Source organism: Heterodontus francisci, chromosome 14, assembly GCF_036365525.1.
Source record: "Heterodontus francisci isolate sHetFra1 chromosome 14, sHetFra1.hap1, whole genome shotgun sequence".
Lineage (NCBI taxonomy): Eukaryota > Metazoa > Chordata > Chondrichthyes > Heterodontiformes > Heterodontidae > Heterodontus > Heterodontus francisci.
In genome coordinates, this window is record NC_090384.1 from 53,073,604 (window position 1) to 53,096,654 (window position 23,051).

The window sequence follows — 23,051 nt, forward strand, 5'->3', positions numbered from 1 at the left end:
GTAGAAGGAAAAGAGGGAAAGAGAGAAGGAGACATGCACACTGAAGGGGAGAGGAAAGAAGCGAGACAGGTTAGTGGGAAAGGGAGGGAGCACACATGAGCAGCAGAAGAGGGAGGGGACAAGAGGAGAGTGTTCAAAATGAAGGAGGAAGAAGCACATTTTGTTGGTATGAGGGAGGAAAAGATCATGGAAGGGAAAATGGAGATGAGAGAGAGAGAGGAGGGAAAGGGAAATCAAGAGAGCCAGACCATAGATAAGACGGAAGGAGAGAGACAATGCAGCTTAAATTGGGAACCGAGTGGAGTCCGTCCACGCTCAGCATGCCTGCGTATTAACACTGTGCGTCATCATGGCGCCCATCTTCTTCCCTTCAAGTCAGTTGTTGTTGTTGCATCAGGAGGTGAAAGGAGGAAGACTAGGAGGAATGGAAATGTTGCATTTATTAAGAAACTGGAGCTAATCAACAGAGGAATATTTCTGTAAGGTTTCAGAATCTCAGAAAAAAAATCCTGGGTACTGTTATCACTAACATGCAGAAACAGAGGAGGTAAATCAATACTGTGGTTTCTAAATATGAATTAAAGCATTTGTAATAAGTTGCCTGAGATTAAGGCTGTTAGAGCAGCAGGAAACTGTGATGCCACAAGAATACCAGAAATATGACTAACCACGGAAGATTGAAAGGAACTATATACATAAGGGGATTAAATACTTTAGAAGGATTGAACAGACAGGAAAGGGGGTGGTTTTGCTTTTTGTGCCAGCTCCCTGAAGACCCATCACCAACTTCTAAGAACAACTAGGGATGGGCAATAAAATGTGACCTTGTCAACCTCACTCACCTCCTAAGAATAAATATTTTAAAAATACTCATGATTAGCAAGTGGAGATTACACAAGCATGACCCAAAATAGATCAGCTGGAAAAAATAAAATGAATACTGTAAAGCCGACAAGCGCTGCCGATAAGGGAACATTAGGCAGAATGTTGAGGCCTTCAGAAACATGTTAAAAGGGTGCTTAGAGGGCCAAAGAGTAATCTAGAAATTAGCAGAGTTTCAGACACTAAACAGAATAGCAAAAACATTACTGAGTATGATAATCATAAGAGGACTGTCAGACAGGTTCACTTCCATCATTTGTTCACCTCTCAGGAAACAATCAGGTATAAATTTATTATGCACGCTCATGAAAAATGGGCCTCAACTCTTCTGCAGCCATTTTACAATCTGCAAGGGTGGCTCTGTTAATTAATGATGGTATAAGCACATTGGAGACGGATGACCTAAGTTCAGGAAACCAGGATGTCGAAGCGGTTTTGGTAGAAATGAGAAATGATAAAGGCAAGAAGCCACTCAGGGGGCCCTCTACACTGCTCCCGCAACAGTAACCACACAGTAGGCCAGAGTATAAAAATAGAAATAATAGCAGCTTGTCAGAAAGGTACGGCGATAATCATGGGGGATTTTAATCTACATATAAACTGGAAAAACCAGATGGGCAAAGGTAGCCTTGATGAGGAGTTCATAGAATATTTTCGGGATTGTTTCTTCGAACAGCACGTTCTGGAGCCAACCAGAGAGCAGGCTATACTAACCTGGTGTTGTGCAATGAAATAGGATTAATTGATGATCTCATACTGAAGGCGCCCCTAGGTAGCAGCGATCATAATATGATTGAATTTTACATTCAGTTTGAGGGAGAGAATGGTAGGTCCATGACTGGTATTTTAAACATAAATAAGGGCAATTATGAGGGCATGAAAGCAGAGTTAGCTAAAGTGAACTGCAAATTAGGTTAAGAGATAGGTCAATAGAGATGCAGTGGTAGACAGTTAAAGTGATATTTCAGAATACACAGAAATATTCCAACGAGAAAGAATAATTTCAAGGAGAGGACCCACTATCCATGGTTAACTAAAAGTGTTAAAGATAGTATCAAACTTAAAGCAAAAGCATATAATTGCACAGGGTGGCAGGTCAGAAGATTGGACAGAATATAAAAAACATCAAAGAATGACTAAAAGTTTGATAAGGAGGGAAAATTTAGAAAACGATAGAAAGCAAGCTAGAAATATAAAAACAGATAATAAGAGTTTCTATAGATATTTAAAAATGAAAAGAGTTAACAAAGTGAGTGTTGGTCCTATAGAAAGTGAGTCTGGGGAATTAATAAGGGAAGATAAGGAGATGGCAGATTAATTGAACAGATATTTTGCATCAGACTTCACTATAGAGGATACAAGTAACATCCCAGAAATAACTGTAAATCAGAAAATGGAAGGGAGGGAGGAACTCAAGAAAATTACAAGCACCAAGGAAGTGGTACTGAGCAAATTGATGGAGCTGTGGGCTGACAAGTCCTTGGGTCCTGATGAACTTCATCCTAGGGTGTTAAAAAAGTGGCTAGTGAGATAGTTGATGCATTAGTTTTAATTCTCCGAAATTCCCTATTTCGGGAAAGGTTCCATTAGACTGGAAAATAGCAAATGTAACTCCTTCATTCAAAAAGGGAGGGAGACAGAAATCAGGAAACTACAGGCCAGTTAGCTTAACATCTGTCTTAGGGAAAATGTTAGAAGCCATTATTAAAGACGTTATAGCAGGGCACGTAGAAAAATTCACAGTAATCAGGCAGAGTCAACATGGTTTTATGAAAGGGAAATCATGTAAATTATGTAATCACGGAGTTCTTTGAAGAAGTAATATGTGCTGTGGGTAAAGGGTAACCGCTGGATGCACTATTCTTAAATTTCCAGAAGGCATTTGATAAGGTGCCACACCAAAGGTTATTGCGGAAAATAAAAACTCATGGTAAAGTGGGTAACATATTGGCATGGATAGAAGATTGGCTAGCTAACAGGAAACAGACAGGAGGCATAAATGGGTCATTTTCTGGGTGGCAAGATGAAAAAGTGACACAGGGATCAGTGCTGGGGCCTCAACCTATTACAATTTATATAAATGACTTAGATGAAGGGACCAAAAGTACGGTTGCTAAATTTGCTGATGACACAAAGATAGGTAGGAAAGTAATTTGTGAAGCGGACATAAGGCGGCTACAAAGGGATATAGCAAGGTTAAGTGAGTGGGCAAAGATCTGACAAATGGAGTATAATGTGGGAAAATGCATAATTGTCCATTTTGGCAGGAAGAATAAAAAAGAAGCCTATTGTCTAAATGGTGAGAGATTGCAGAACTCAGATGCAGAGGCATCTGGGTGTCCTACTGCATGAATCACAAAAGGTTAGTAATTAGAAAAGCTAATAGAATATTAATAGTTTATTGTGAGGGGAATTGAATACAAAAGTAGGGAGGTTATACTTCAGTTATATAGGTCATTGGTGAGAACACATCTGGAGTACTGTGTACAGTCTTGGTCTCATTTAAGGAAGGATGTAAATGCATTGGAAGCAGTTTAGAGAAGTTTACTAGACTAATACCTGGAATGGGTGGGTTGTCTTATGAGGAATGGCTGGACAGGCTAGGCTTGTATCCAATGGAATTTAGAAAAGTACGAGGTGACTTGATTGAAACATATAAGATCTTGAGGGGTCTTGATAGGGTGATCTGAATGATCTGTAAATAACACTGGGAACAAGGCTGGCTATCTGAGCCATGTGGACACAGCACCAGGAGAAGAAGTGCTGGGGTCTGTGTGTAATCAGCAATTGACAGGAGAGAAGTGAACACATAGTAGGGAAGGAATCTAGTTTGGGGTGCATAAGATATAAAAATTGTGTTTGAATATCTACACAAACATGTTATATCCTCTGAAAGGTATAATCAACTAATTATGAAGTCCTTAAGGTTGCAGGACCAGGACTAAAAATTGCTACGGTGGAATCAAACTTGTACATGTGGGGAAGGAGGGGGCTGAGCAAATGAATTAATAATAAATTCTACTTTTATTTCTCCTCTGAAGGATAGGTGAACCATGGTCTGAGGTGCACAGGGCAGGGAGAATGCCTTAATAATTTTTGCCAGGACTTATGTTCAAGAACTATGTCAGCCAGTAAAATAGTGACACAGGACAGCTGAACAGAGGCCAGGGAAAGGTAACAGGCAGATGTTAATAAGAAACCAGCTTTGGTACACACAATCGAATGGCCATTTTAAAAATGTAGTTTGGACAATTGTTGCTTTTCTTTTTTTTCTGCAAACACTAGCAGCAGAAAGTCTTCCGCTATCAGAATTAATCTAAATAGGCAGATGAAAGTCTTAAGCAGGTTTAAAGTAAAAAGGAAATCTCAAGAGAAGGGTGGTATTATCCCATATACTAAGAGAGATTGGGCAAGATTAATAAATGCTGACAGTCATCATTTTGCGGTCCCACTGGACTAGAAACAAATGAACAAAGTTCAAGCATATTAAAAAAGGTTGAGAAATTTGTTGCAAGAAACAGACTAACAGACCTGAAACATTAACTCTGTTTCCCTCTTCACAAATGCTGCCAGACCTGCAGAGTATTTCCAGCATTTTCTGTTTTTATTACAGACTGATCACTTTCCAGTAAAATAATGCAGTCAATCATAAAGGAGCAAATTTGGGTATACTTCTATAACAACATGGCTTCAGATGGGGAAGATCAGGCTTGACCAATCTTGCTAACCTTTTTTTAGGAAGTGATATTCTAAGCAGACTACAGAAAGCATTACATCATGGCATATTTAAAGTTCCATAAAAGCCTTTGGCAACTTCTCCACAAAAGGCTGCTATAGAAGATTAAAATGGCAGCAATCCAAAGTAAAGTTTGAAAATGGCCAAGAAATTGGTTAAGATAAATGAAGCAGTTACAAGAGTGATGTTAGGTGGGGGAAAATTACTGAGTAGTTTGCCACATGCGGGGGCTCCTGTTGTTTTTAATTTATATTGATGACTTCGGAAACTAAAGGAAACAGTTAAAGTTTGCAAACAATACTAACCTCGGGGAACAGTCAAGTCTGCGGCAGCCAAGTATGTAAAAATGAGTTAGATAAATTCTGTAAGTGGGCAGTACAGTGGCAAATTAAAATTAGTATGGCAAGTGTAAGGTATTGAAATAACAAATAAGTGACAAGAACTTTATGAATGATATTGAACTAGCTAAGGATGAAGTTCAAAGTGATTTACAGGTGATTCTAAAACACTTGCAATTACTCTGGAACAGGAATTAACTATGCAAATAGAATGCTGAGCTTTATAACTAGATCAGCAGAGTACATAGAATCATGGAACAATACATCACAGAAGGAGGCTATTCAGACCATCGTGCCTGTGCCAGCAATCCACTCCCCCGCTCTTTCCTCAAAGCCCTGCAATTTTTTCCTCCAAGTATTTATCTGAATCCCTTTTGAAAGTTACTACTGAATCTGCTTCCACCACCCTTTCAGGCAGTACATTCCAGATTAGAAAAATATCCTCAGGCCACCACTGGTTCTTTTGCCTTAAATTTGTGCCCTCTGGTTACTGACTTTTCTACCAATGCAAACAGTTTCTTCTTATTTACTCTATCAAAACCCTTCACAATTTTGAATACCTCGAGCAAATCTCCCCTTAGCCTTCTCTGCCCTAAGGAGAACAACCCCAGCTTCTCCAGACTCTCCACCTGACAGAAGTCCCTCCTCCCTGGAACCATTCTCGTGAATCTCTTCTGCACCCTTTCCAAGGTCTTGACATCCTTTCTAAAGTGTGGTGCCCAAACTTGGATAAAATCGTCCCGTTGAGGCCTAACCAGTTCGTTTTTTTATAAAGGTTTAGCATAACTTCCTTGCTTTCCCACTCTTAAGGCTGGATTTTCAAATGCAACGGGGGCAGGACTGGGTGCAGACGTGATTTAAAAATTGCAGTCCCAGAGAGCGTCTCTGGATTCCAACGCTTCTGGGACAGGCTACAATTTTTAAAGTGAGGGCAAGGGGGTAAGGAACCTGCTCGCCTCCAATTGACAGCCCACTAAGCTCCTACAGGAGCTTGTTAAGGGGTCGGGGAAGTTGTGACTGCCATTTTCAATTTGGATTCCAGCGAACCTGAACAATCTAGTGCAGGTTAGTGCACAGCTGTTAGGTTCATAGCAGGGCGAATAGAAACTTTTTTCTTTGAGCATGAAAATTATGGATGCCCTCGGGGATCTTGCGCCAGATCATGTGCATTACCTCAATTATGGATGAACTGCGTCTTATTCTTTTCGCTGTAATCCAACTAAGGAGCTGCCTGCTCCCTTCGGCAAGGCAGCAGCAGGCCCCATTACGGCTGCCATCTGCCTTTGCCACTCGTGCTCTGCAGGCAGCTCCCACTTCCAGGAGACACTCGGTGCCACTAATTGGACATCAAGCTCGCCTCCTGCCCAAGTAGGGTATTTGTGGAGGAAAAAAACTTGGGAAACATTAACAAGACAATTCAATGGTGTGATTGTAGAAGTGTACTTTTTCCAAATGGGCCAAAAGGCTTTCTTCATCCATATTTATTTTGTCAGCCAATGTTTTATTAAGCGATATCAATGCATGTGTCACCCTCCAGAAACAAAAGCTATCGAGTTCTTTCTATTGCAAAAGCAATGCTTTGTGAGGTGGAATACAAACCTGTTTCACATTTTGAGCGGGTGATGGAGGACGGCAAACAGTTGTAGATCTTTAATGTTTGTTGGAGGTGCTTAGCTATCATTCCTGAAAAGAAAGATGCACTAAATTAAATAATGGAGCTTGTGACCATCATTCATATTTCTTGATTTAAATTCAGTTACATACACTTTACACTGAATGAACCCAAATTTTTAGTTGTACTGTGAAAGTAATCCGGCTTTAGTTTCACCATTGGGAGATAGTGGGAGGAGGGAAGGCATTGCTGCTTTGTTGCTGTGCATTCTGTGTAACTCTGTAACTTTGCTACCAAGAATAAGTGCTGAGAGTGAAGCACAGGCTACCCACAATGAGGCTATTGTGGGTAAGAACAAACTGCTGTACTGGTGGTGAATACGATATTATGATTATGGTATGCCACTCAGGCCACTGGGCTAATATCCAGTGGTACAGAGGCGGATAAAGCAGTTTTGAGTTCTGCTTCTCTCTGATCTGTGATGTGTTGAGCAGGGAGGCACCAGCAGAAGACAGCAGTGTGTCCTGAAGGCAAAGGGCTGGGCTTGAAACAAAATATTGTCTGGGCTTTCACTCACATCTCCTGATCACTGCTGATAAAGGACAGGCAGGCAAAAGGAATAAAAGTTACTGGAAGAAGATGAATTCTTGCCCAACAAAAGTAAGCCTAGAAAATGTGTTCTTCTGAATTACATTTATTTATAGCATAGCAATGCATGGGCAGATAACTGAAAGGTTTTTGAACTGTGGATATTTCCCATTTTAACAATGCAGTATACCCATTTCACCGCTTACATACTGTAACACCAATAATATATCGTAAAGGTAGCTTGTCAATATATGATAGCAAAGGAGTAATTTAGGGTAGATTTTGTTACAGAAATGCTGATGTAGTCTGCTAAAAGGTAGTCATTCTAGGCACAAGCAATGAATGAAATGCTATTATATCATTCTATTGCATGAAGCAATTATCATGAAACTGTCATCCACTATTCAAAAATAACTGGAATTCTTAGCACTCTTTATTGTAAATATTTATTGGCCCAAAATTTGTGATAGTATTAATGATGAGGCTGTCAACGCTTGCTATTATTACTGTGTAAAACTGACAGTAATTTACAGTATCTGCAAATGTGCAGTTAAACACAGACATCCAAAAGTTGTTCTCGGTGATACCCTGCCCATCCACAGGGTGAACTGTTGTAATTTTTGCAGTTGGAGTCAATTAGAAATCACTTATTTGTTGTGAACTTAAACAATTACACACTATTCCAGCTGTAAGGAGCAATGAAAAAGTTAAGCCTTGTTCAATCAAAGTAACTGAGTTTTTAACCATGCACTAAGCCATAATTACTGTTGAACAACACTTCTGGCCCTGAAAAGCTAATTTTACAAGTATGGAGTCTCATTCTCCCAGAAGAACATTAAAAAATTGCAGATTTTATAAATTAAAGTTTGTGTCTTGATATTCATATTTCTGCCTTAGCCCCATGTGAATGCCCCACTTTTTATTTCACATTCTGTACAATGATTTAAATGTGATTTATATTCACTGATTTTTACTTCCCGCTTTGCCATCTGTGAGAGTTCTTCAATCTAATTGGCCGATGAGACTGCTCTTTTGCTGGACACTACAAATTCCCTGTAGACGGTGCCAAATTCAAAGTGGCATCAAAATAGAGGAAGTCTGTGCTCTGCGTGGGATCAGCAGTGAGTGCCATTCCTTCACCACTGACCGCAAAATGCAGACCATTATATTTTTCTATGGTAAAGGATCTTACCATATGAGGAATCACCGTTAAACTCATATCCTACCCTTGTGAGGTATATTTGATTTGTATGTCAAAGCGTTACCGCAGCAAATATCACATAAAACCTGTTATTCAAAATTATATATTTCAGAATGTAGCTAACACAGGGCCTTCCAACTTTGGCGATTAATGTTCTTACAGCATCACTAGACAGTGCTGCAACAGTAATATTTCAATAAGACGTTTCAGAATCTGCATCAGTCATCAGTTTAGTGTAACTCTTTTATTTGACCATCTTATAAAATGGCAAAGCTTTTGCCTTCATGCTACTATTCCATAGATCTCTAATTCCGACAGTTGCCGACTAAAGTCAAAGCGGCTCCAAAGGGGTTATTTTGATCTTCTAATTTTCTTCCTTGCTCTCTAAGGATGGCTTTTGCTAAGACACAGTCCTATGGGTTCCAGCTATGAAAGGCATCCTCTTGCACACTTCCCAGCAATGACCAGAGCAGAAACCCTGGGAATTATATTTTTGCCCGTACTTTGCTCAGTCACTTGAGGTCGACTGTAGCATCCTACTCAGTTGAAACATAGCTAACAATGCACAAACAAGGAATATAATCTAGCACTGTCTGGTGTCTTTGGCTTTGTGCTGATGACACTTTTAGCCTCTAGATCATTGAGGGAATCTTCTTTTTAAGTCCCATGCTTCTCTCACACCTGCCACTGTCCTCCAACAAACAGCTACACAGTAGCCCGATTGTAGATGTGTGCGCTCATCAGTAGCCAGCCCCTCCCTTGTGAGTATAATGTGTGGCAGGGAATAGACTGAAAAATGAAAAGAAAAATTAAAATATTACCAAGATGTCGATTTTAATGCGAAGGTGCCATAAAAGTCCTGAGTTGGATTTTTCATCCTGTAACTCATACAGATTCCCTCTGGTTCACTGTGGTCTGGACAGGATTGTGTAATCACTTCACTGCTAACCTCATTATCAGTAACAAACCAGCAAGCTCTGGAGCAACACCATCTATTTATATAGTCAGTGCTTATTCAAGTTTAATTCTCTCTTCTCCTGGCTACCATCATATTCGATGGGTAAATGCACCATCTGGTGTAGTATTGAGCCATTCAGATCAAGAAGGTTTTCTGCTCATTCCTTCCTCTACTGATTTCATCATGGCACTACAGGCATTGCAATTTGTCTTGTTGCTTCCAAGCTAAGGAGAAGTTCTGGATATCCTCTCCGCCACCTTCCCTGCCACCCACCCCATCACCCCAGCAAGAGTCAGCACCTTCATGGAAAAAAAGGGAGAAATTTGGAGGAGTTAAAAATAATTTAAAAATCAAATTTAAACAATGTACATTTAGTCCCTGTGATTTGATTTATATATAGATTTATTACATATTTATTTTTTTTTAATTAAAATTCTTCTGACAAGTGTACTTCTACACATTTAAAAATTGTTGTTTTACAGACCACTGTCCATCATCCCTACCTGTGGTCCCATTTTTCTTTGAGTTCAACTTTTTGTCCAGAAGCTTGAGAACGAGCAAATCTTTGTGCCATTTCTCCACTAGTTCCATTTTTTAGACCTCCTGAAATTTCACAAGGAGAATAAATATGAGGGATTGATGGGATACTCACAAGGATGTGCAGGACATGCCAGGGCTACGACACTGGCACTTCCCAAACACCATTTTTTTCTCTGACACTCAAGCAGAACAGATTTGGAGAAGCTTAAGTAAAGCGATGGCCTTTTCTGTTTATCAGATACCAGACTGACCAAAAGAAAAGGCAGATAAGAATTTCCTTAAAGTGCCACACATTATTCTAAGTGATAGTTGCTAGGGCATAAATCATGAACATTTTTATTGGAATGACATTTCTAGGATGTGGCATAATATTGCAGAGCATGTGATCATTATCAAAAAATTGGTAAATTGGGCAAGCTTGCCCATTATTGGTGAGCCTGATGACAGGGTATGCCAAAGCCTGTCAAGAGTAACTCAGGAAGTGGTACATGTTGACAATGGTGTAGTACACTTCTCGATATTGGAGTTGACTCTCAGTTAAAAATATATACTCAGGTCCCAGTTACACCTCATCCAAAAAGGTGTAACTTTTTCAAGGGTTTTTACAGTGACACTAATAACATAGCAAGAGAAAGAGGCGACTTGATTCAAACATACAAGGTGCTGAGGGGTCATGACAGGGTGAACGTAGAAAGGATGTTTCCTGTTGTGGGAGGATCTAGAACTAGCGGTCACTATTTAAAAATAAGGTCGCATGTTTAAGACAGAGATGAGGATAATTTTTTTCTCTCAGAGGGTCGTGAGTCTTTGGAACTCTCTTCCTCAAAAGGCAGTAGAAGCAGAGTCTTTGAATATTTTTAAGGTAGATACATTCTTGGTAAGCAAGGGGTATTGGAGGTAGGCGGGAATGTGGATCAGCCATTATCTTGTTGAATGGCAGGGCAGTCTTGAGGGGCCGAGTGGCCTCCTCCTGCTCCTAATTCGTATGTTCATAAGTATATATAAAAGGGCACGTTCTCGCCAGTTCATTTCTAATTGCTTAGGAGTCTTCAATGGCATGCCCTGTGGAGAAGTGGAGAATTACTGAAAGCAACTTCTTGATTTCTGCGTTTATTTGCGCATGCGTGGGCTCCAAAAGTTGCTGTCATTTTCAGAAGAGTAACAACCCGCGAACACTGACAATTTTGCTGTCATTATGACTGCAAAATCCGGACCGTTATCAAATATGTGCTGCAGGATGAGGGATGGTTTAAGCATTTCAGCAGAATGTTCTTGAGCACGCAAAACCTCAACAGAAAAGCTGATGTGACCATAATGCGAGGAGCTGAGAAGACCGTGTAGGCCAACCACAGCACACTAACATCTACAGTAACTTTCTGAGAAAGATAAGATCATGCTATTCTGTATAGACTACAGAAAATTGAATGAAATAACTGAAGTTCTCATGAAGTTCAAATGAATTAATGATAAAAATCCTTTGCTTCTCACAGAGGGAACTTTAAGGAGCTGAGACCCAGCTGTATTACCAGATTTTTCAAACCTTCAGGGCTCTATGCTACATTGCAGCAGCTGGTGGACTCTGTCGTTACAGAAACCAGATATTTCCTGTGGTCCATATAGGTGAGATTACTATTTTTAGTTGAAGATAGTCTACGATACAGATGTGCAGATCTGGTTGAAGCCAAAAAACTGTATCTGCAGTGTGACTGTCTTGTTCTAGAACCTGGAAACCCAATGTAACCAAGATATGGGTATTCACTGGGATGGACATCTATTATCAGAAATTTATGCTGCGTTATAGTGAAGCCACATCAAATGATCTGGTCACTAATGCGAGAGTGTGTCTGAGTAGACCCAGCGATAGCTCGTCCAGATTCCACACTGGAGGTTGTTTTTGCACACAAAGATGCATCAAACAAGGGTTTGTGAACTGCTCTGTGTCAGGTGAAGAGGGGAAACATCCAATTGTTTAGTGAAACCTTAAGCTACTCGGTCCAAAATGGTGTATTCAGCAAATAAAAAGAAATGTGTTAGCATATACCACAACGTGGGCACTGTATAGATACTCAAAAAATTGCAGCCATAATTACATGATCATCTTCTCTGACCAAAATTTGTTTGTTTAGTTAAATTCAGCACAAGGCAAGCACAAGCAATTATCATGATGGAGTAGCAAATTATAGGCATATAATATAGTCAGTTTACTTCACAATACTTTGGAAATCAGAACACAGCCTATAACATGAGGGAAAAAAACTCTATTGAAAAAGCCAGATTAAGGAGTTCCAGTTAAGAACTTTAAACAGAAGCAGAACTGAAAATAAACAGCTCCTTACCTAGGTAATACATAAATCACCAGTCAACATTATGGTAAATTAAAAGCAAAATACTGCAGATGCTGGAAATCTGAAATAAAAATAAGAAATGCTGGAAATACTCAGCAGGTCTGGCAGCATCTGTGGAAAGAGAAGCAGAGTTAACGTTTCGGGTCAGTGACCCTTCTTCGGAACTGGCAAATATTAGAAATGTCAAAGGTTATAAGCAAGTGAGGCGGGGGTGGGGCAAGAGATAACAAAGGAGAAGGTGTAGATTGGACAAGGCCACATAGCTAACCAAAAGGTCATGGAGCAAAGACAAACAATATGTTAATGGTGTGTTGAAAGACAAAGCATTAGTACAGATACGGTGTTAACGGACTGAAGATTGAACAGCAGGCAAGTACAAACATGAAAAAAAAAGTGGGTAAGCAAACTGAACAAACTAAGATGAAATGAAATAAACATACAAAAAAAATTGTAAAAAATGTAAAAAAGAAAAAATAACTAAAAATAAAAGTAAAATAGGGGGCCCGTCATGCTCTGATGTTATGGTAAATGGTTATTTTTCAGAATGGAGATTGTTAGACAGTGGTGTTCCACAAGGGTCAGTGCTAAGACAATTGCTTTTTTGATATATATAAATTAATTGGATATTGGAATATAAAGTAACATTTCAAAATTTGCCAATGATACCAAACTTGGAGGAGTGACAAATACTAAGGATCATACAAATTGACGGCAACTGGACCTAGATAGACCAGCAGAATGGGCAGATAAGTGGCAAATTTAATTTAATACCCAGGAGTGTGAGTGATGCATTTTGGCAAAAGGGATGGAGAAAGGTCATAGCGACTTAATAGCACAGTTCTAAAGAGTATGCAGGGACAGAGAGACTTGGGGATACGTGTGCCTAGACCTTTGAAGGTGACAAGACATATTGAAAGAGTGGTCAGCAAAGTATATAGGATCTTGGCCTTCATAAATAGAGGTATTGAGTACGAAAGCAAGAAAGTTAAGCTGAACCTTTATAAAGTTCTGGTTAGGCCACAATTAGAGTATTACGTCCAGTTCTAGTCACCACAATTTAGGAAGGATGTAAGGATCCTTTAAGAGGGTGCAGAGGAGGTTTACCAGAACAGTTCCAGGATGACTGACTTTAGCTACAAGGAGAAGCTGGGGCTGTTCTCCTTGGCACAAAGGAGATTGCAGGGAGATTTGATAGATGTGCACAAGATTATAACAGGTTTGGATAAGGTAGACAACGAAAAACTGTTCCCATTAGCTGGTGATAAAAGGATGAGGTGACACAGATTTAAGGTTTTGGGTAAGAGATGAGGGGATGTAAGGAAAACGTTTTTACGCAGCAGATGATAATGACCTGGAACTCATTGCCTACGAGGGATAAAATCAATGATTTCAAAAGGAAATTGGATAAACACTTATAGGAAATAAATTTGCTGGGTTACGGGGATAGAGTAAGGGAATGGGACTGATTGGATTGCTCTTCAGAGAGCTGGCATGGACTCACTGGGCCAAACAGCCTCTTTCTGTGCCATAAGTAACTCTATGACTCTATATGCATATCGCTGCACTTTTCCAAATTAAACATCATTTGTCAGTCATGAGCCCAATTTCCCAACACATCAATATCTGCCTGAAACTGTTGAGCATCATCTACAATCTTAAGGTTCACACTCATCTGTAAATTTGCAGATCACGCCTCCAACATCTACACCTAGGTCATTAATAACAATAGTAAAGAGCAATCCTCCCCAACACCAATCCCTGTGGGTCACCACTGGTGATCAGTCTCCAAACAGAATACTTGGTTCAACCTAGCATATCATTATTGCTGATTATGGTGTATTCTCCTCTACACTGAGGAGAGAAAATGCAGATTAAAGTACCACTTTGTCAAACACTTCCGTTCTGTCCTCATTTCCCAGTGGCCTCCCATTTTCTTTCTTCCCTTCATTACTTTGGCCACCTACACTGTTCCAACCATACTCAACACAAATCTTGGAAATAGTGTTGTGCCTTTTTCCTGGCCATTGCAACCTCTAGTCTGAACAGTGACTTTATTATCTCCGGTATCTCCCCCATTTCTTTTACAGCAGGTGCAGCGAGGGAAGCAGTATAGGTCTGTCAGTATCCGGGGCAAGGAAAGCAGTTCGGCATTTTGGACGTCGAGCATTAGTCAACCCATGTGATAGCCAGCAATCTGTGCCCATGGCGTTGGTTGATTTATTGTCTTTTTGGGATTGGCTGTCACAGTGTACGTGATATTCATAGGATCTTCCTGAATTAGTAGTATTCATTTTATTAGCCCCCTCTTTTGCTTCTGAGTCATACGAAAGAAATAATGCATAATTTTTAAAAAGTTCTTAAGCCCCTGCTAGTTTGAATAATTTCAATGCAAATAAACCTAAAAATACTCTTCTTTTAATTAGCTACAATATTAACAACATGATTATAATGATATAAAATGATATAAGCATCATTATTGTCCCTTCCAACAGATTGGCAAAGAAACCTTACAATTAAATTACTATACTTGCTGGCTGAAATTGCAAGTTCAAATATAGAACTGAAGCCAATTTAGAGTTTGGACTCTTTTAAGGTGCTATTATGGTACAGAGTAATTTTGGGAGAGACTCTGTCCTACTTTATCTTTTTCAGTGCCTCTGCCCACTTTTCCATGTTTCTTTAGCAGACAATTCTTCCACCAATGTTACATCTTTCATAATTATTTTGATTTGACCTAAACTCTCCATCCTTCTCAGTATTTTATTGCCCACTGAATTTCTTAAAGATTTTGAGTGAAGTAATCTTCATTCTTAAATTCCACTTTGAATATTGATTCACTTGAGCCTCACCCAATCAGAATCTTGCATGTTCCAATGTGCTCTCACTGTAATTAACTGAGTCACATTTTCGATGTAAAGTTTTCCCCAAAATAATCCAAATTATAGAATGCAATCCTGAAAATACTACTAAAGTTCCTGAAATCATATGTAATAAAAAACAAATTTAAACTTTTAAGTCTCTTTAAAGCGATGGGCTTGGTCATTAGCCTACATTATGGTCTACTTTTCAGTTATTGCTTGTGTTTAACAGGGAGAGGGGGACAGCAGAGGGAAGGAGCAAAAGAGGAGAAACACGGTCGAGAGAAGAGTGGAAAGGTGGAGACTGGAGAGGGGAAAACAAGGGAAGAGGCAAGCAAGGTAAAAGGCGATCAGGGACTGACAAAGCGAGGCAAGTGGTAGTTAGGGTAAGGGAAAGGAGAAAGAGGCTGTAAAGCTCTGAACGGAGTTGAGTCTTTCAGAGCTTTGTATAGAGTCGTAAAATTTTGGAAATTAATTTCCCCTTTAAATTCCACCAGTTGTTAATTCACTAACATCAAATGCTCCTAAATTGAACTTAATAGAAAAATAAGCTTTTCATAAAATAATTCTACCTTCCAAAAATCTTGAACCAAACTTCTTGTGTAAATGTGCTTGATTGCTTTCAGATTGGCAGTGCAGATGGCACACAATTCAGCTACAAGTTTACACACAGCCACATCTTGCATTTCTGTCTTGCCTTTTACATAGAAAAGCATCCCAAAACACTATTCATACTCCACTGTGAGTGCACACAAAAGTATTATTGCCCCTCAGAAGTCCAACTTTAGACATTAGGTAGCCTTTTCAGTACTATCCCAATTCTGTTTCTTTCCATTTCTCTCTTCCCTTCTCTACCATCTCCATTTCTAGTTTTTCTCTCTTACCTCTCCCCCACTTCTGTTCTATTTCTTTTTTCCAATAATTCTGCTTACACTTCTGCCTCTTTCACTTCTTTCTCCTTCACTTGTTTTCTCCCTTTTCATTCCTGTTTTCATCTTCTGGTTTTGACTTTCTTTTCTAATTGTCTCATCTACACTTTTTCCTCAACTGTGTGTTGTTTAGGGGAAGGAAGCATAAAGCAGACCAGTGTTACTGATGAAACCCAGAGTGAAAATTGAGTGGGCGAGCCACTGATGGAGATGACAAAGGCATGGGCGAGGGTTTCAGCAGCAGCTAGGCTGAAGCAGGAGTGGAGGTTGATAATATTATGTATGTGGAAGTCGGTGGTCTTTGTAATAGTGAGCTTATGCAATTGGACGTTAAGGGAGAAGCCAGTTAACAAGGACAACACTGTCATTGGTGTCATTAACAGTAACACGAGTGTGACCAATAGTGTCTTATACCCAAATGGTTTACAATTGCTTCTCCAGCTGGTCTGCATGTCCATATAAAACTTGATGTGTGCAGATGTGTGGCAACAGAAGGTATCAGCTACCTCTATTATACAGTGGTGACTTTATAATGACTGTTATGAATCATGTCTTTTTCTAATGACAAGAAGGATTCAGTGGTGTATGAGTCTACTAGACCACTATAGACCACTTTCACTTCCACTGAGAATGCCATTTGGGTGTTATTCTGTATGTGTTTCTTGGAGTTGGCATGTGTCAGTGATCACATTCTTGTTGCAGAGCAACCTTCTTATACAATGGTCCTTGCTAAGGTCTAGTTAGGTGGATTAACAGCAGTACTTATGCTCCACTGGGTTGCAATGGGTCCTGAAGATATGCTTCCCGTGCCTTCAAACTTCCTGGGCTCCGGTTGCTCCTCCAGCAAAAAAATAGGATTTGATATCACACTGTGCTGCTGGGTTCACTGAAAGACACCTTCATGGAAACTTGCATACTCAGAAAGTTCACACAAATATCCTGGGAAATTTGAACGAAGCAAAAACCGCACCACTGTCTCTGAGGAGCACCTCAACATTTCTTTTTGAGGCCAGATAGCTCTGCTGGACAGTGTATCCTTTGGGAATTTACCATGCAACAGGACATCTGGCAGCATATTATTAACTTGCACCCAGTTGAAATAAAAATACTTTGCAGGAGACTACCAAAGGAAAATTACACTTATATGTATACTGCTCGCATACACTGACATCAAATCACATTAAAAACAGCCTCATCTATCACTTGGCTACAGACAACTCACTGGCGGCAGAGCCACCAAACGCTTCAAGAGTAAGAAGCGCCACGTCCACGGTGCACGGACTGCAAAGTCCGGGCCACACTCATCTCCAGTGTGTTGACCAGAATGTTTATGTCATCACCAAGGTTCATTCACATTTACAAAATACCCAGTTGCTGCTGGAAGCAAACTCAATAATGTCCATCATAATTATTGATGTAAGATTTAATTTGAAGATTCGAGCGAAATCACAAGCCCCCATTCGTTTACAGCGCTTTCCTGATGTCGTTACAAATAGCAAACAGAGGAAATCTGTTTCCCTCTCTCCCCGCCAAATTATCAATAGTGACCAACTGGCTCCGTGCTCGCCCGCCTGCACCGCCACACCATTCTGGGAGTTACCTTGCAGCAGTTTCTGAGGTTTTCTGCATCATCTCCGCCAGTGTTATGCTTTTCCTGCTGCAATGGGCGAGCTCGATCAGTGGGGGTCGCGAATCCCGGTGCTTTGCAGTGTTTGTGGGCGCCGTGTCGCCTGTGATACAATCGCAGTCCTACCTTCATTTAACAGCCGTTCAATTCTGCACCCACTTCTCCACAGATGCCTATTCTGTTAGATCAGGCCCTTTATCTTTGAAGCTGTTGCCCAGTTAGAAATGCCCGCCTTGGGTGCCGATTGTAAATTTTAAAATAGCCTTGAATTTTCTGTCCGCTCTATCAAGTGGATCTAATGCCATTTTCTAATGCTGGATATTCTAAGAAAGAATTTGCATTTAACAATGCCTTTTAGGATCTTGGGACGTCTAAAGCGCCTTACATCAGCTAATTACTTTTGAAGTCTAGTCACTGCAGGAATCGTACGTATACAATCAAATTAAATAAACGTCCAGAACTGCAACAGTATTAAACCTTAAATGTTACATAATGAATCATTATACAATGCATATGTGCAAAACAATGTATTATAGGGTTAAACAGTGATTTACAATATATCCTGAGCGTCCCCTATTATTCGCCCTTTAGTCATTCCGCCTATTACTGACATTTCCTGAATTTCCCGATCCGGGGATCGCCCTCTGTGCTCAGCTACTGTACATGCAGTCATTCACAGCGCCGTAGATTAGATTTATTTGCAGAAGGGAAAGATTGATTATTTTAAATGGGCCTGGATCCTTAACGAATGCAATCTGCAGGTCCAACAGCACAGACAATAATCCGGTATCAAACGCATTCCAATAATGAAACGCATTACATTGAAAAAATGCACCATCCTACCTTGCATCTTCCAGTTAAACACTTGAGAAAATACTGTAATAAAAAGAAATGCTGGAAATACTCAGCAGGTCCGGGAGAGCCAACGTTTCAGGTCAGTGACCCTTCATCAGAAAATACTGTAATTGGTTAACCTGAGTTAAAATCAATTCCATAACATGATCATATATCGGCTGCAGATAAGCGTCGCGTTAACAGACTTTACAGTTAGCCTCACTTGGTAGAGATCTGGAGTTTGTTAAAATACAGTTAGCCATCCATCAGTGTCACCATTCTCTTCCATCTGCCCCTTCTGAGAGGCTGCCGACCGCCTCTCATTGAAAACTCCGGCTCATAATCTACCGAGGTTATACAATTGGGCTGTCATTGGCTGGCTTTCCCTGGGAGTTCGGTGTATCCTGGATACAGTTTTCAAGGTAATTTCAACACGTAATTGACGAAATCCTGAGAGAACCGAATTAGGAGATTCTCAGCAGGCTGGCTGCCAAAGCCAATCATTAAGGACCAAATTGGGGTAATCCTCAAACGCCGACTCACCACCCACTCCCACCCAAAAAAACTCAACATCACTGAAAGACACGTCAGAAAACAGAAATCTTGCAAACCCTTGCAATTAATATTCATTTCTGTTGTCCAAACGCATGTGGGCCGCATCAAGAGGCAGCTTCTGTCTTCCCTGCAGCGAAAGTAAATAGGATCTTTGTATGGTCAAGTTGGATTCAAGATGACACAACGTTGATGGGAAATTGGAACTTGGTTGATCCGCCATGATAGACTCAGGAAGCTAATGCCCAAGACTCTGCAATCTCCCTTTCCTGCCAAAGTCCTTGAATGTGTTGCTGTCTCCCAAACATGCACCTAACTTTCCTGCATTTGAGCCCTTCCAATTCGGTTTCCACCTCTGCCTCAGTACCCTTATAAAATTTATAAATGACATTGCATGTGATTGTGACCGTGGTAAGCTATCCCTCCTCATTCCTCTCGACCTGTCTACAGCCTTTGACACGGTTGACCACACCATCCTCCTCCAACACCTCTCCTCCGTTATCCAGCTAGGTGGACTGCCCTCCCCTACTCCTATTCCTCTCCAGTCATAGCCAGAAAATCACATGCAAAGGCTTCTCTTCTTACTCCCACACCTTTATTTTCTGGTGTCCCCAAAGAATCTATCCTTGGACCCCTCCTATTTCTCATCTACATGCTTCCCCTCAATGACATCATCCAAAACCATAATGTTAGATCCAACATGTATGGTGATGACATCCAGCTCAATCTCACAACCACCTCTATCGATTCCTTCACTGATTCTGATTTGACAGTCTGCTTGTCTAACATCCAGTACTGGATGAGCAGAAATTAACTATTAAGAAGACCAAAACCATTGTCTTTGGTCTCCACCACAAATGCCATTCCCTCGCCAGTGACTCCATTGCTCTCCCATGCCACTTATCTAAGGCTGAACCAGAGCATTTGAAATCTTGGCTGAGATTCCGGCTCCATATCCTGTCCATCACCAAGACTGCTTAATTCCACCTCCATAACATTGCCATCTTCACTCCTATCTCAGCTCATCTGCTGCTGAAACCCTGCACTCCTGGCAGGCTTCCACCTAGAAATCATCTAAAACACTGCTGCTCATAGAACATAGAACATTACAGCGCAGTACAGGCCCTTCAGCCCTCGATGTTGCGCCGACCTGTGAAACCATCTGACCTACACTATTCCATTTTCATCCATATGTCTATCCAATGACCACTTAAATACCCTCGCAGTCTCTCTCGCAGTCTCTCTCGCTGTCTCCCTCGCAGTCTCTCTCGCTGTCTCCCTCGCTGTCTCTCTTTCAGACTCTCTCGCTGTCTCCCTCGCAGTCTCTCTCGCTGTCTCCCTCGCTGTCTCTCTCGCTGTCTCCCTCACTGTCTCTCTCGCAGTCTCTCTCAATGTCTCTTTCGCAGTCTCTCTCGCAGTCTCTCTAGCAGTCTGTCTCACTGTCTCCCTCGCAGTCTCTCTCGCTGTCTCTCTCGCAGAGCTGCTCCTATCCCAACTCACACCAAGTCCCATTCACGCATTATCCCATGCTCTCTGGTGTACATTGGTTCCTGCTCCGACAACACATCAATTTAAAAATTCTCATCCTTGTTTACATATCCCTCCATAGCCTCACTTTTTCCTATCTCTATAACTTTGCCAGCCCTACAAACCTTCAAGATCACTGTGCTCCTCCAATTCTGGCATCTTGCACATCCCCGATTTTACTTGCTACACCATTAGTGGCTGTGCCTTTAGCTGTTGAGGCCTTAAGCTCTGGAATTCCACCCCACCCCCCACCACCCCACTAAATCTTTCGTCCTGTCTTTCTCTTTTTCCTCCTTTAAGGTGATTCTTAAAACCTATCTCTTTGATCAAGCTTTTGGACATATGCCCTAACATTGCCTATGTGGCTCGGTGTCAAATTTTGTTTGAAACAATCTTGTGAAATGACTCAGGACATTTTACTATGTTAAAGATGCTATATAAATGCACATTTCTGTTGCTGTTGAGACACAATATTGTAGGGCACTGATGATTAACTAGCCAGCTTGGCTTGTTGAAAGGACCTGGAGGGGTAGACATATTTATAGAATCTTGCATTCTCCCACAGAGTCCTGTAAGATAATGTCCCCTTGCAGGTGACGTGGTCCTAGCTGGACAAGGATGGGAAGCCTATAAGTGCAACGTGTTGTAAGCAGCTTGATTTTAGCTGGTTAAATCCCTGTAACAATTTGGGGGCACAACTGGGGATCCCTGTACCTAGGCTCTTGACAATCTGCCCATAAATTGTCAGGGCTCAGGTAAATTGCTGTGCCCTGCCACCGAGGACAGAATGTGTATTCAAAATCAAGCTTTTAGAAACAAACAATGTGGATTTTTCAGCAGTTTGGTTTCAAAACTGTTAAGTTTAGCATGGTATTTTGCATGTGTCAAAGACCTAGTTAATAAAAAGGAAACTCAAACTTTTAGAATCAAAATTACATTTCACATGCTTTTGCTATCTACATGTTAGCTTTATAAATGTATTATTAAAAGCAGAGAACATTTATAAATGATCAATTTCATAAATTTAGCTTATTTTCCAATTACATGCATTTAAACAGACTTAAAATTATCCTGTACAATGTTAACATGGCATGTGCATTCGTGTGAGGTTCATCTGTCTGCTACATTAATAGAAACTTTAAAATAAGTGGTTTATCATCTCTGTTAAAATCACAAACAAAAAAGTTTCATGTGAGTACCTTAAATGCTTGTATCCTAATGTCACATTCAATTTCAAGGCTGTGCTCTTGAGGGGTTTATAATACATGCCTAGGTAATAAAATAAATAACTTGAGTAGCGGCTTGTTTTTAGTATTTCATTTTTATGACTTTCACTGTCTACTGTAACTATTTTGTCATTTGTATTAAGTATAGGTTTTATGTTGTCATGAACACATGCTATGCCAAATTATTTTTTTAATCCATCGGTTGGAAACCTGAATTAAACTTTAAAAAGAAAGCAAGAGACAGAGAACAGATAAAAGGTCACTGCTAGCACCTAAAATGGCCACCACAATTTGCATCTAAATACTCTACATACCAATGTATTGAGGTGGAGACGTAGGTTTGGTAAATCTCCCACCAGAAAAATGGCTTGCGAATTTTGAATGAGCTCCCTGCCTTGCCTTCATTAACAAGACATTAAAGGCAACTTTGGAACATTAACACTGGTGGAGACGAACCACTCAAAGGGTAATCCTGGAACAATGGGACCCTGAGAGATTGGGAATTCTTGGGACTCAGAGAGAGTGGGAATTCTTAGTCCTGATCTAACTAAATTAAAGAGAGAATACACTGGACAATCATGTGACAGTTTCTCCATCTGTGTGAAAACTTGTAGTTCCTTCTCTCTACAACAGACAAGCACCTGAGTTTGACCAGTGAATGACCCAAGTGGGGTCTCCCTCTCTCTCCAGGCAACCTTGCAAGTTCAAACCCTGCCTGCTGGCTGCAAAACATCTAAGTCTATCATTTGTGTTTTTTTCAGGTTGTTTTTCTTCAGGTTTGCACTTGTTGCTGTTCAATATTCAGTGTATTCACACCTAATCTGTACTAATGCTTTGTCTTTCAACACACCATTAACATATTGTTTGCCTTTGCTCCGTGACCTTTTGGTCAGCTATGTGGCCTGGTCCAATCTGCACCTTCTCCTTTGTTATCTCTTGCCCCACCCCAACCTCACTTGTTTATAATCTGTGACTTTTCTAATATTTGTCAGTTCCGAAGAAGGGTCACTGACCCGAAACGTTAACTCTGCTTCTCTTTCCACAAATGCCGCCAGACCTGCTGAGTGATTCCAGCATTTCTTGTTTCTGTTTAAGTCTATCATTACTGCAGACAGAAACCCCGGAAAGAAAACCATCTGCAGCACTTTCTCCAAGGGGTGAATTTTATGTGCCTGCCACCAATTTCTGCGGCGGGCGAAAAAGCAGCGGCCCGCCCGTGTGGGCCACATATTGCAGAGCTGCCGCAATCTGCTGTGCAGCGGCTCATTTAAATAGCCAGGGCAGCCACACCCAATCAT

At 40.7% G+C, this 23,051-nt stretch overlaps 1 protein-coding gene across 2 annotated transcripts in view; it reads right to left on the reverse strand.

The window, feature by feature from the left end:
- Window positions 1-18,758, reverse strand: part of LOC137377303 (uncharacterized) — a 35,039-nt gene extending 16,281 nt beyond the window's left edge. The window contains exons 1-3 of one of the 2 annotated variants that reach the window (XM_068046863.1): window positions 18,672-18,758; window positions 9,819-9,918; window positions 6,556-6,639 (exon numbers count right to left, since the gene is read on the reverse strand). In XM_068046863.1, coding sequence (XP_067902964.1) covers window positions 6,556-6,639; window positions 9,819-9,906 — 172 coding nt within the window. In that variant the 5' untranslated portion in view covers window positions 9,907-9,918; window positions 18,672-18,758. Of the gene's footprint in view, window positions 1-6,555; window positions 6,640-9,818; window positions 9,919-17,587; window positions 17,642-18,671 lie in introns of those variants that run through there. The other variant, XM_068046864.1, reaches the window with a different exon arrangement.
- Window positions 18,759-23,051: the final 4,293 nt, after the last annotated feature.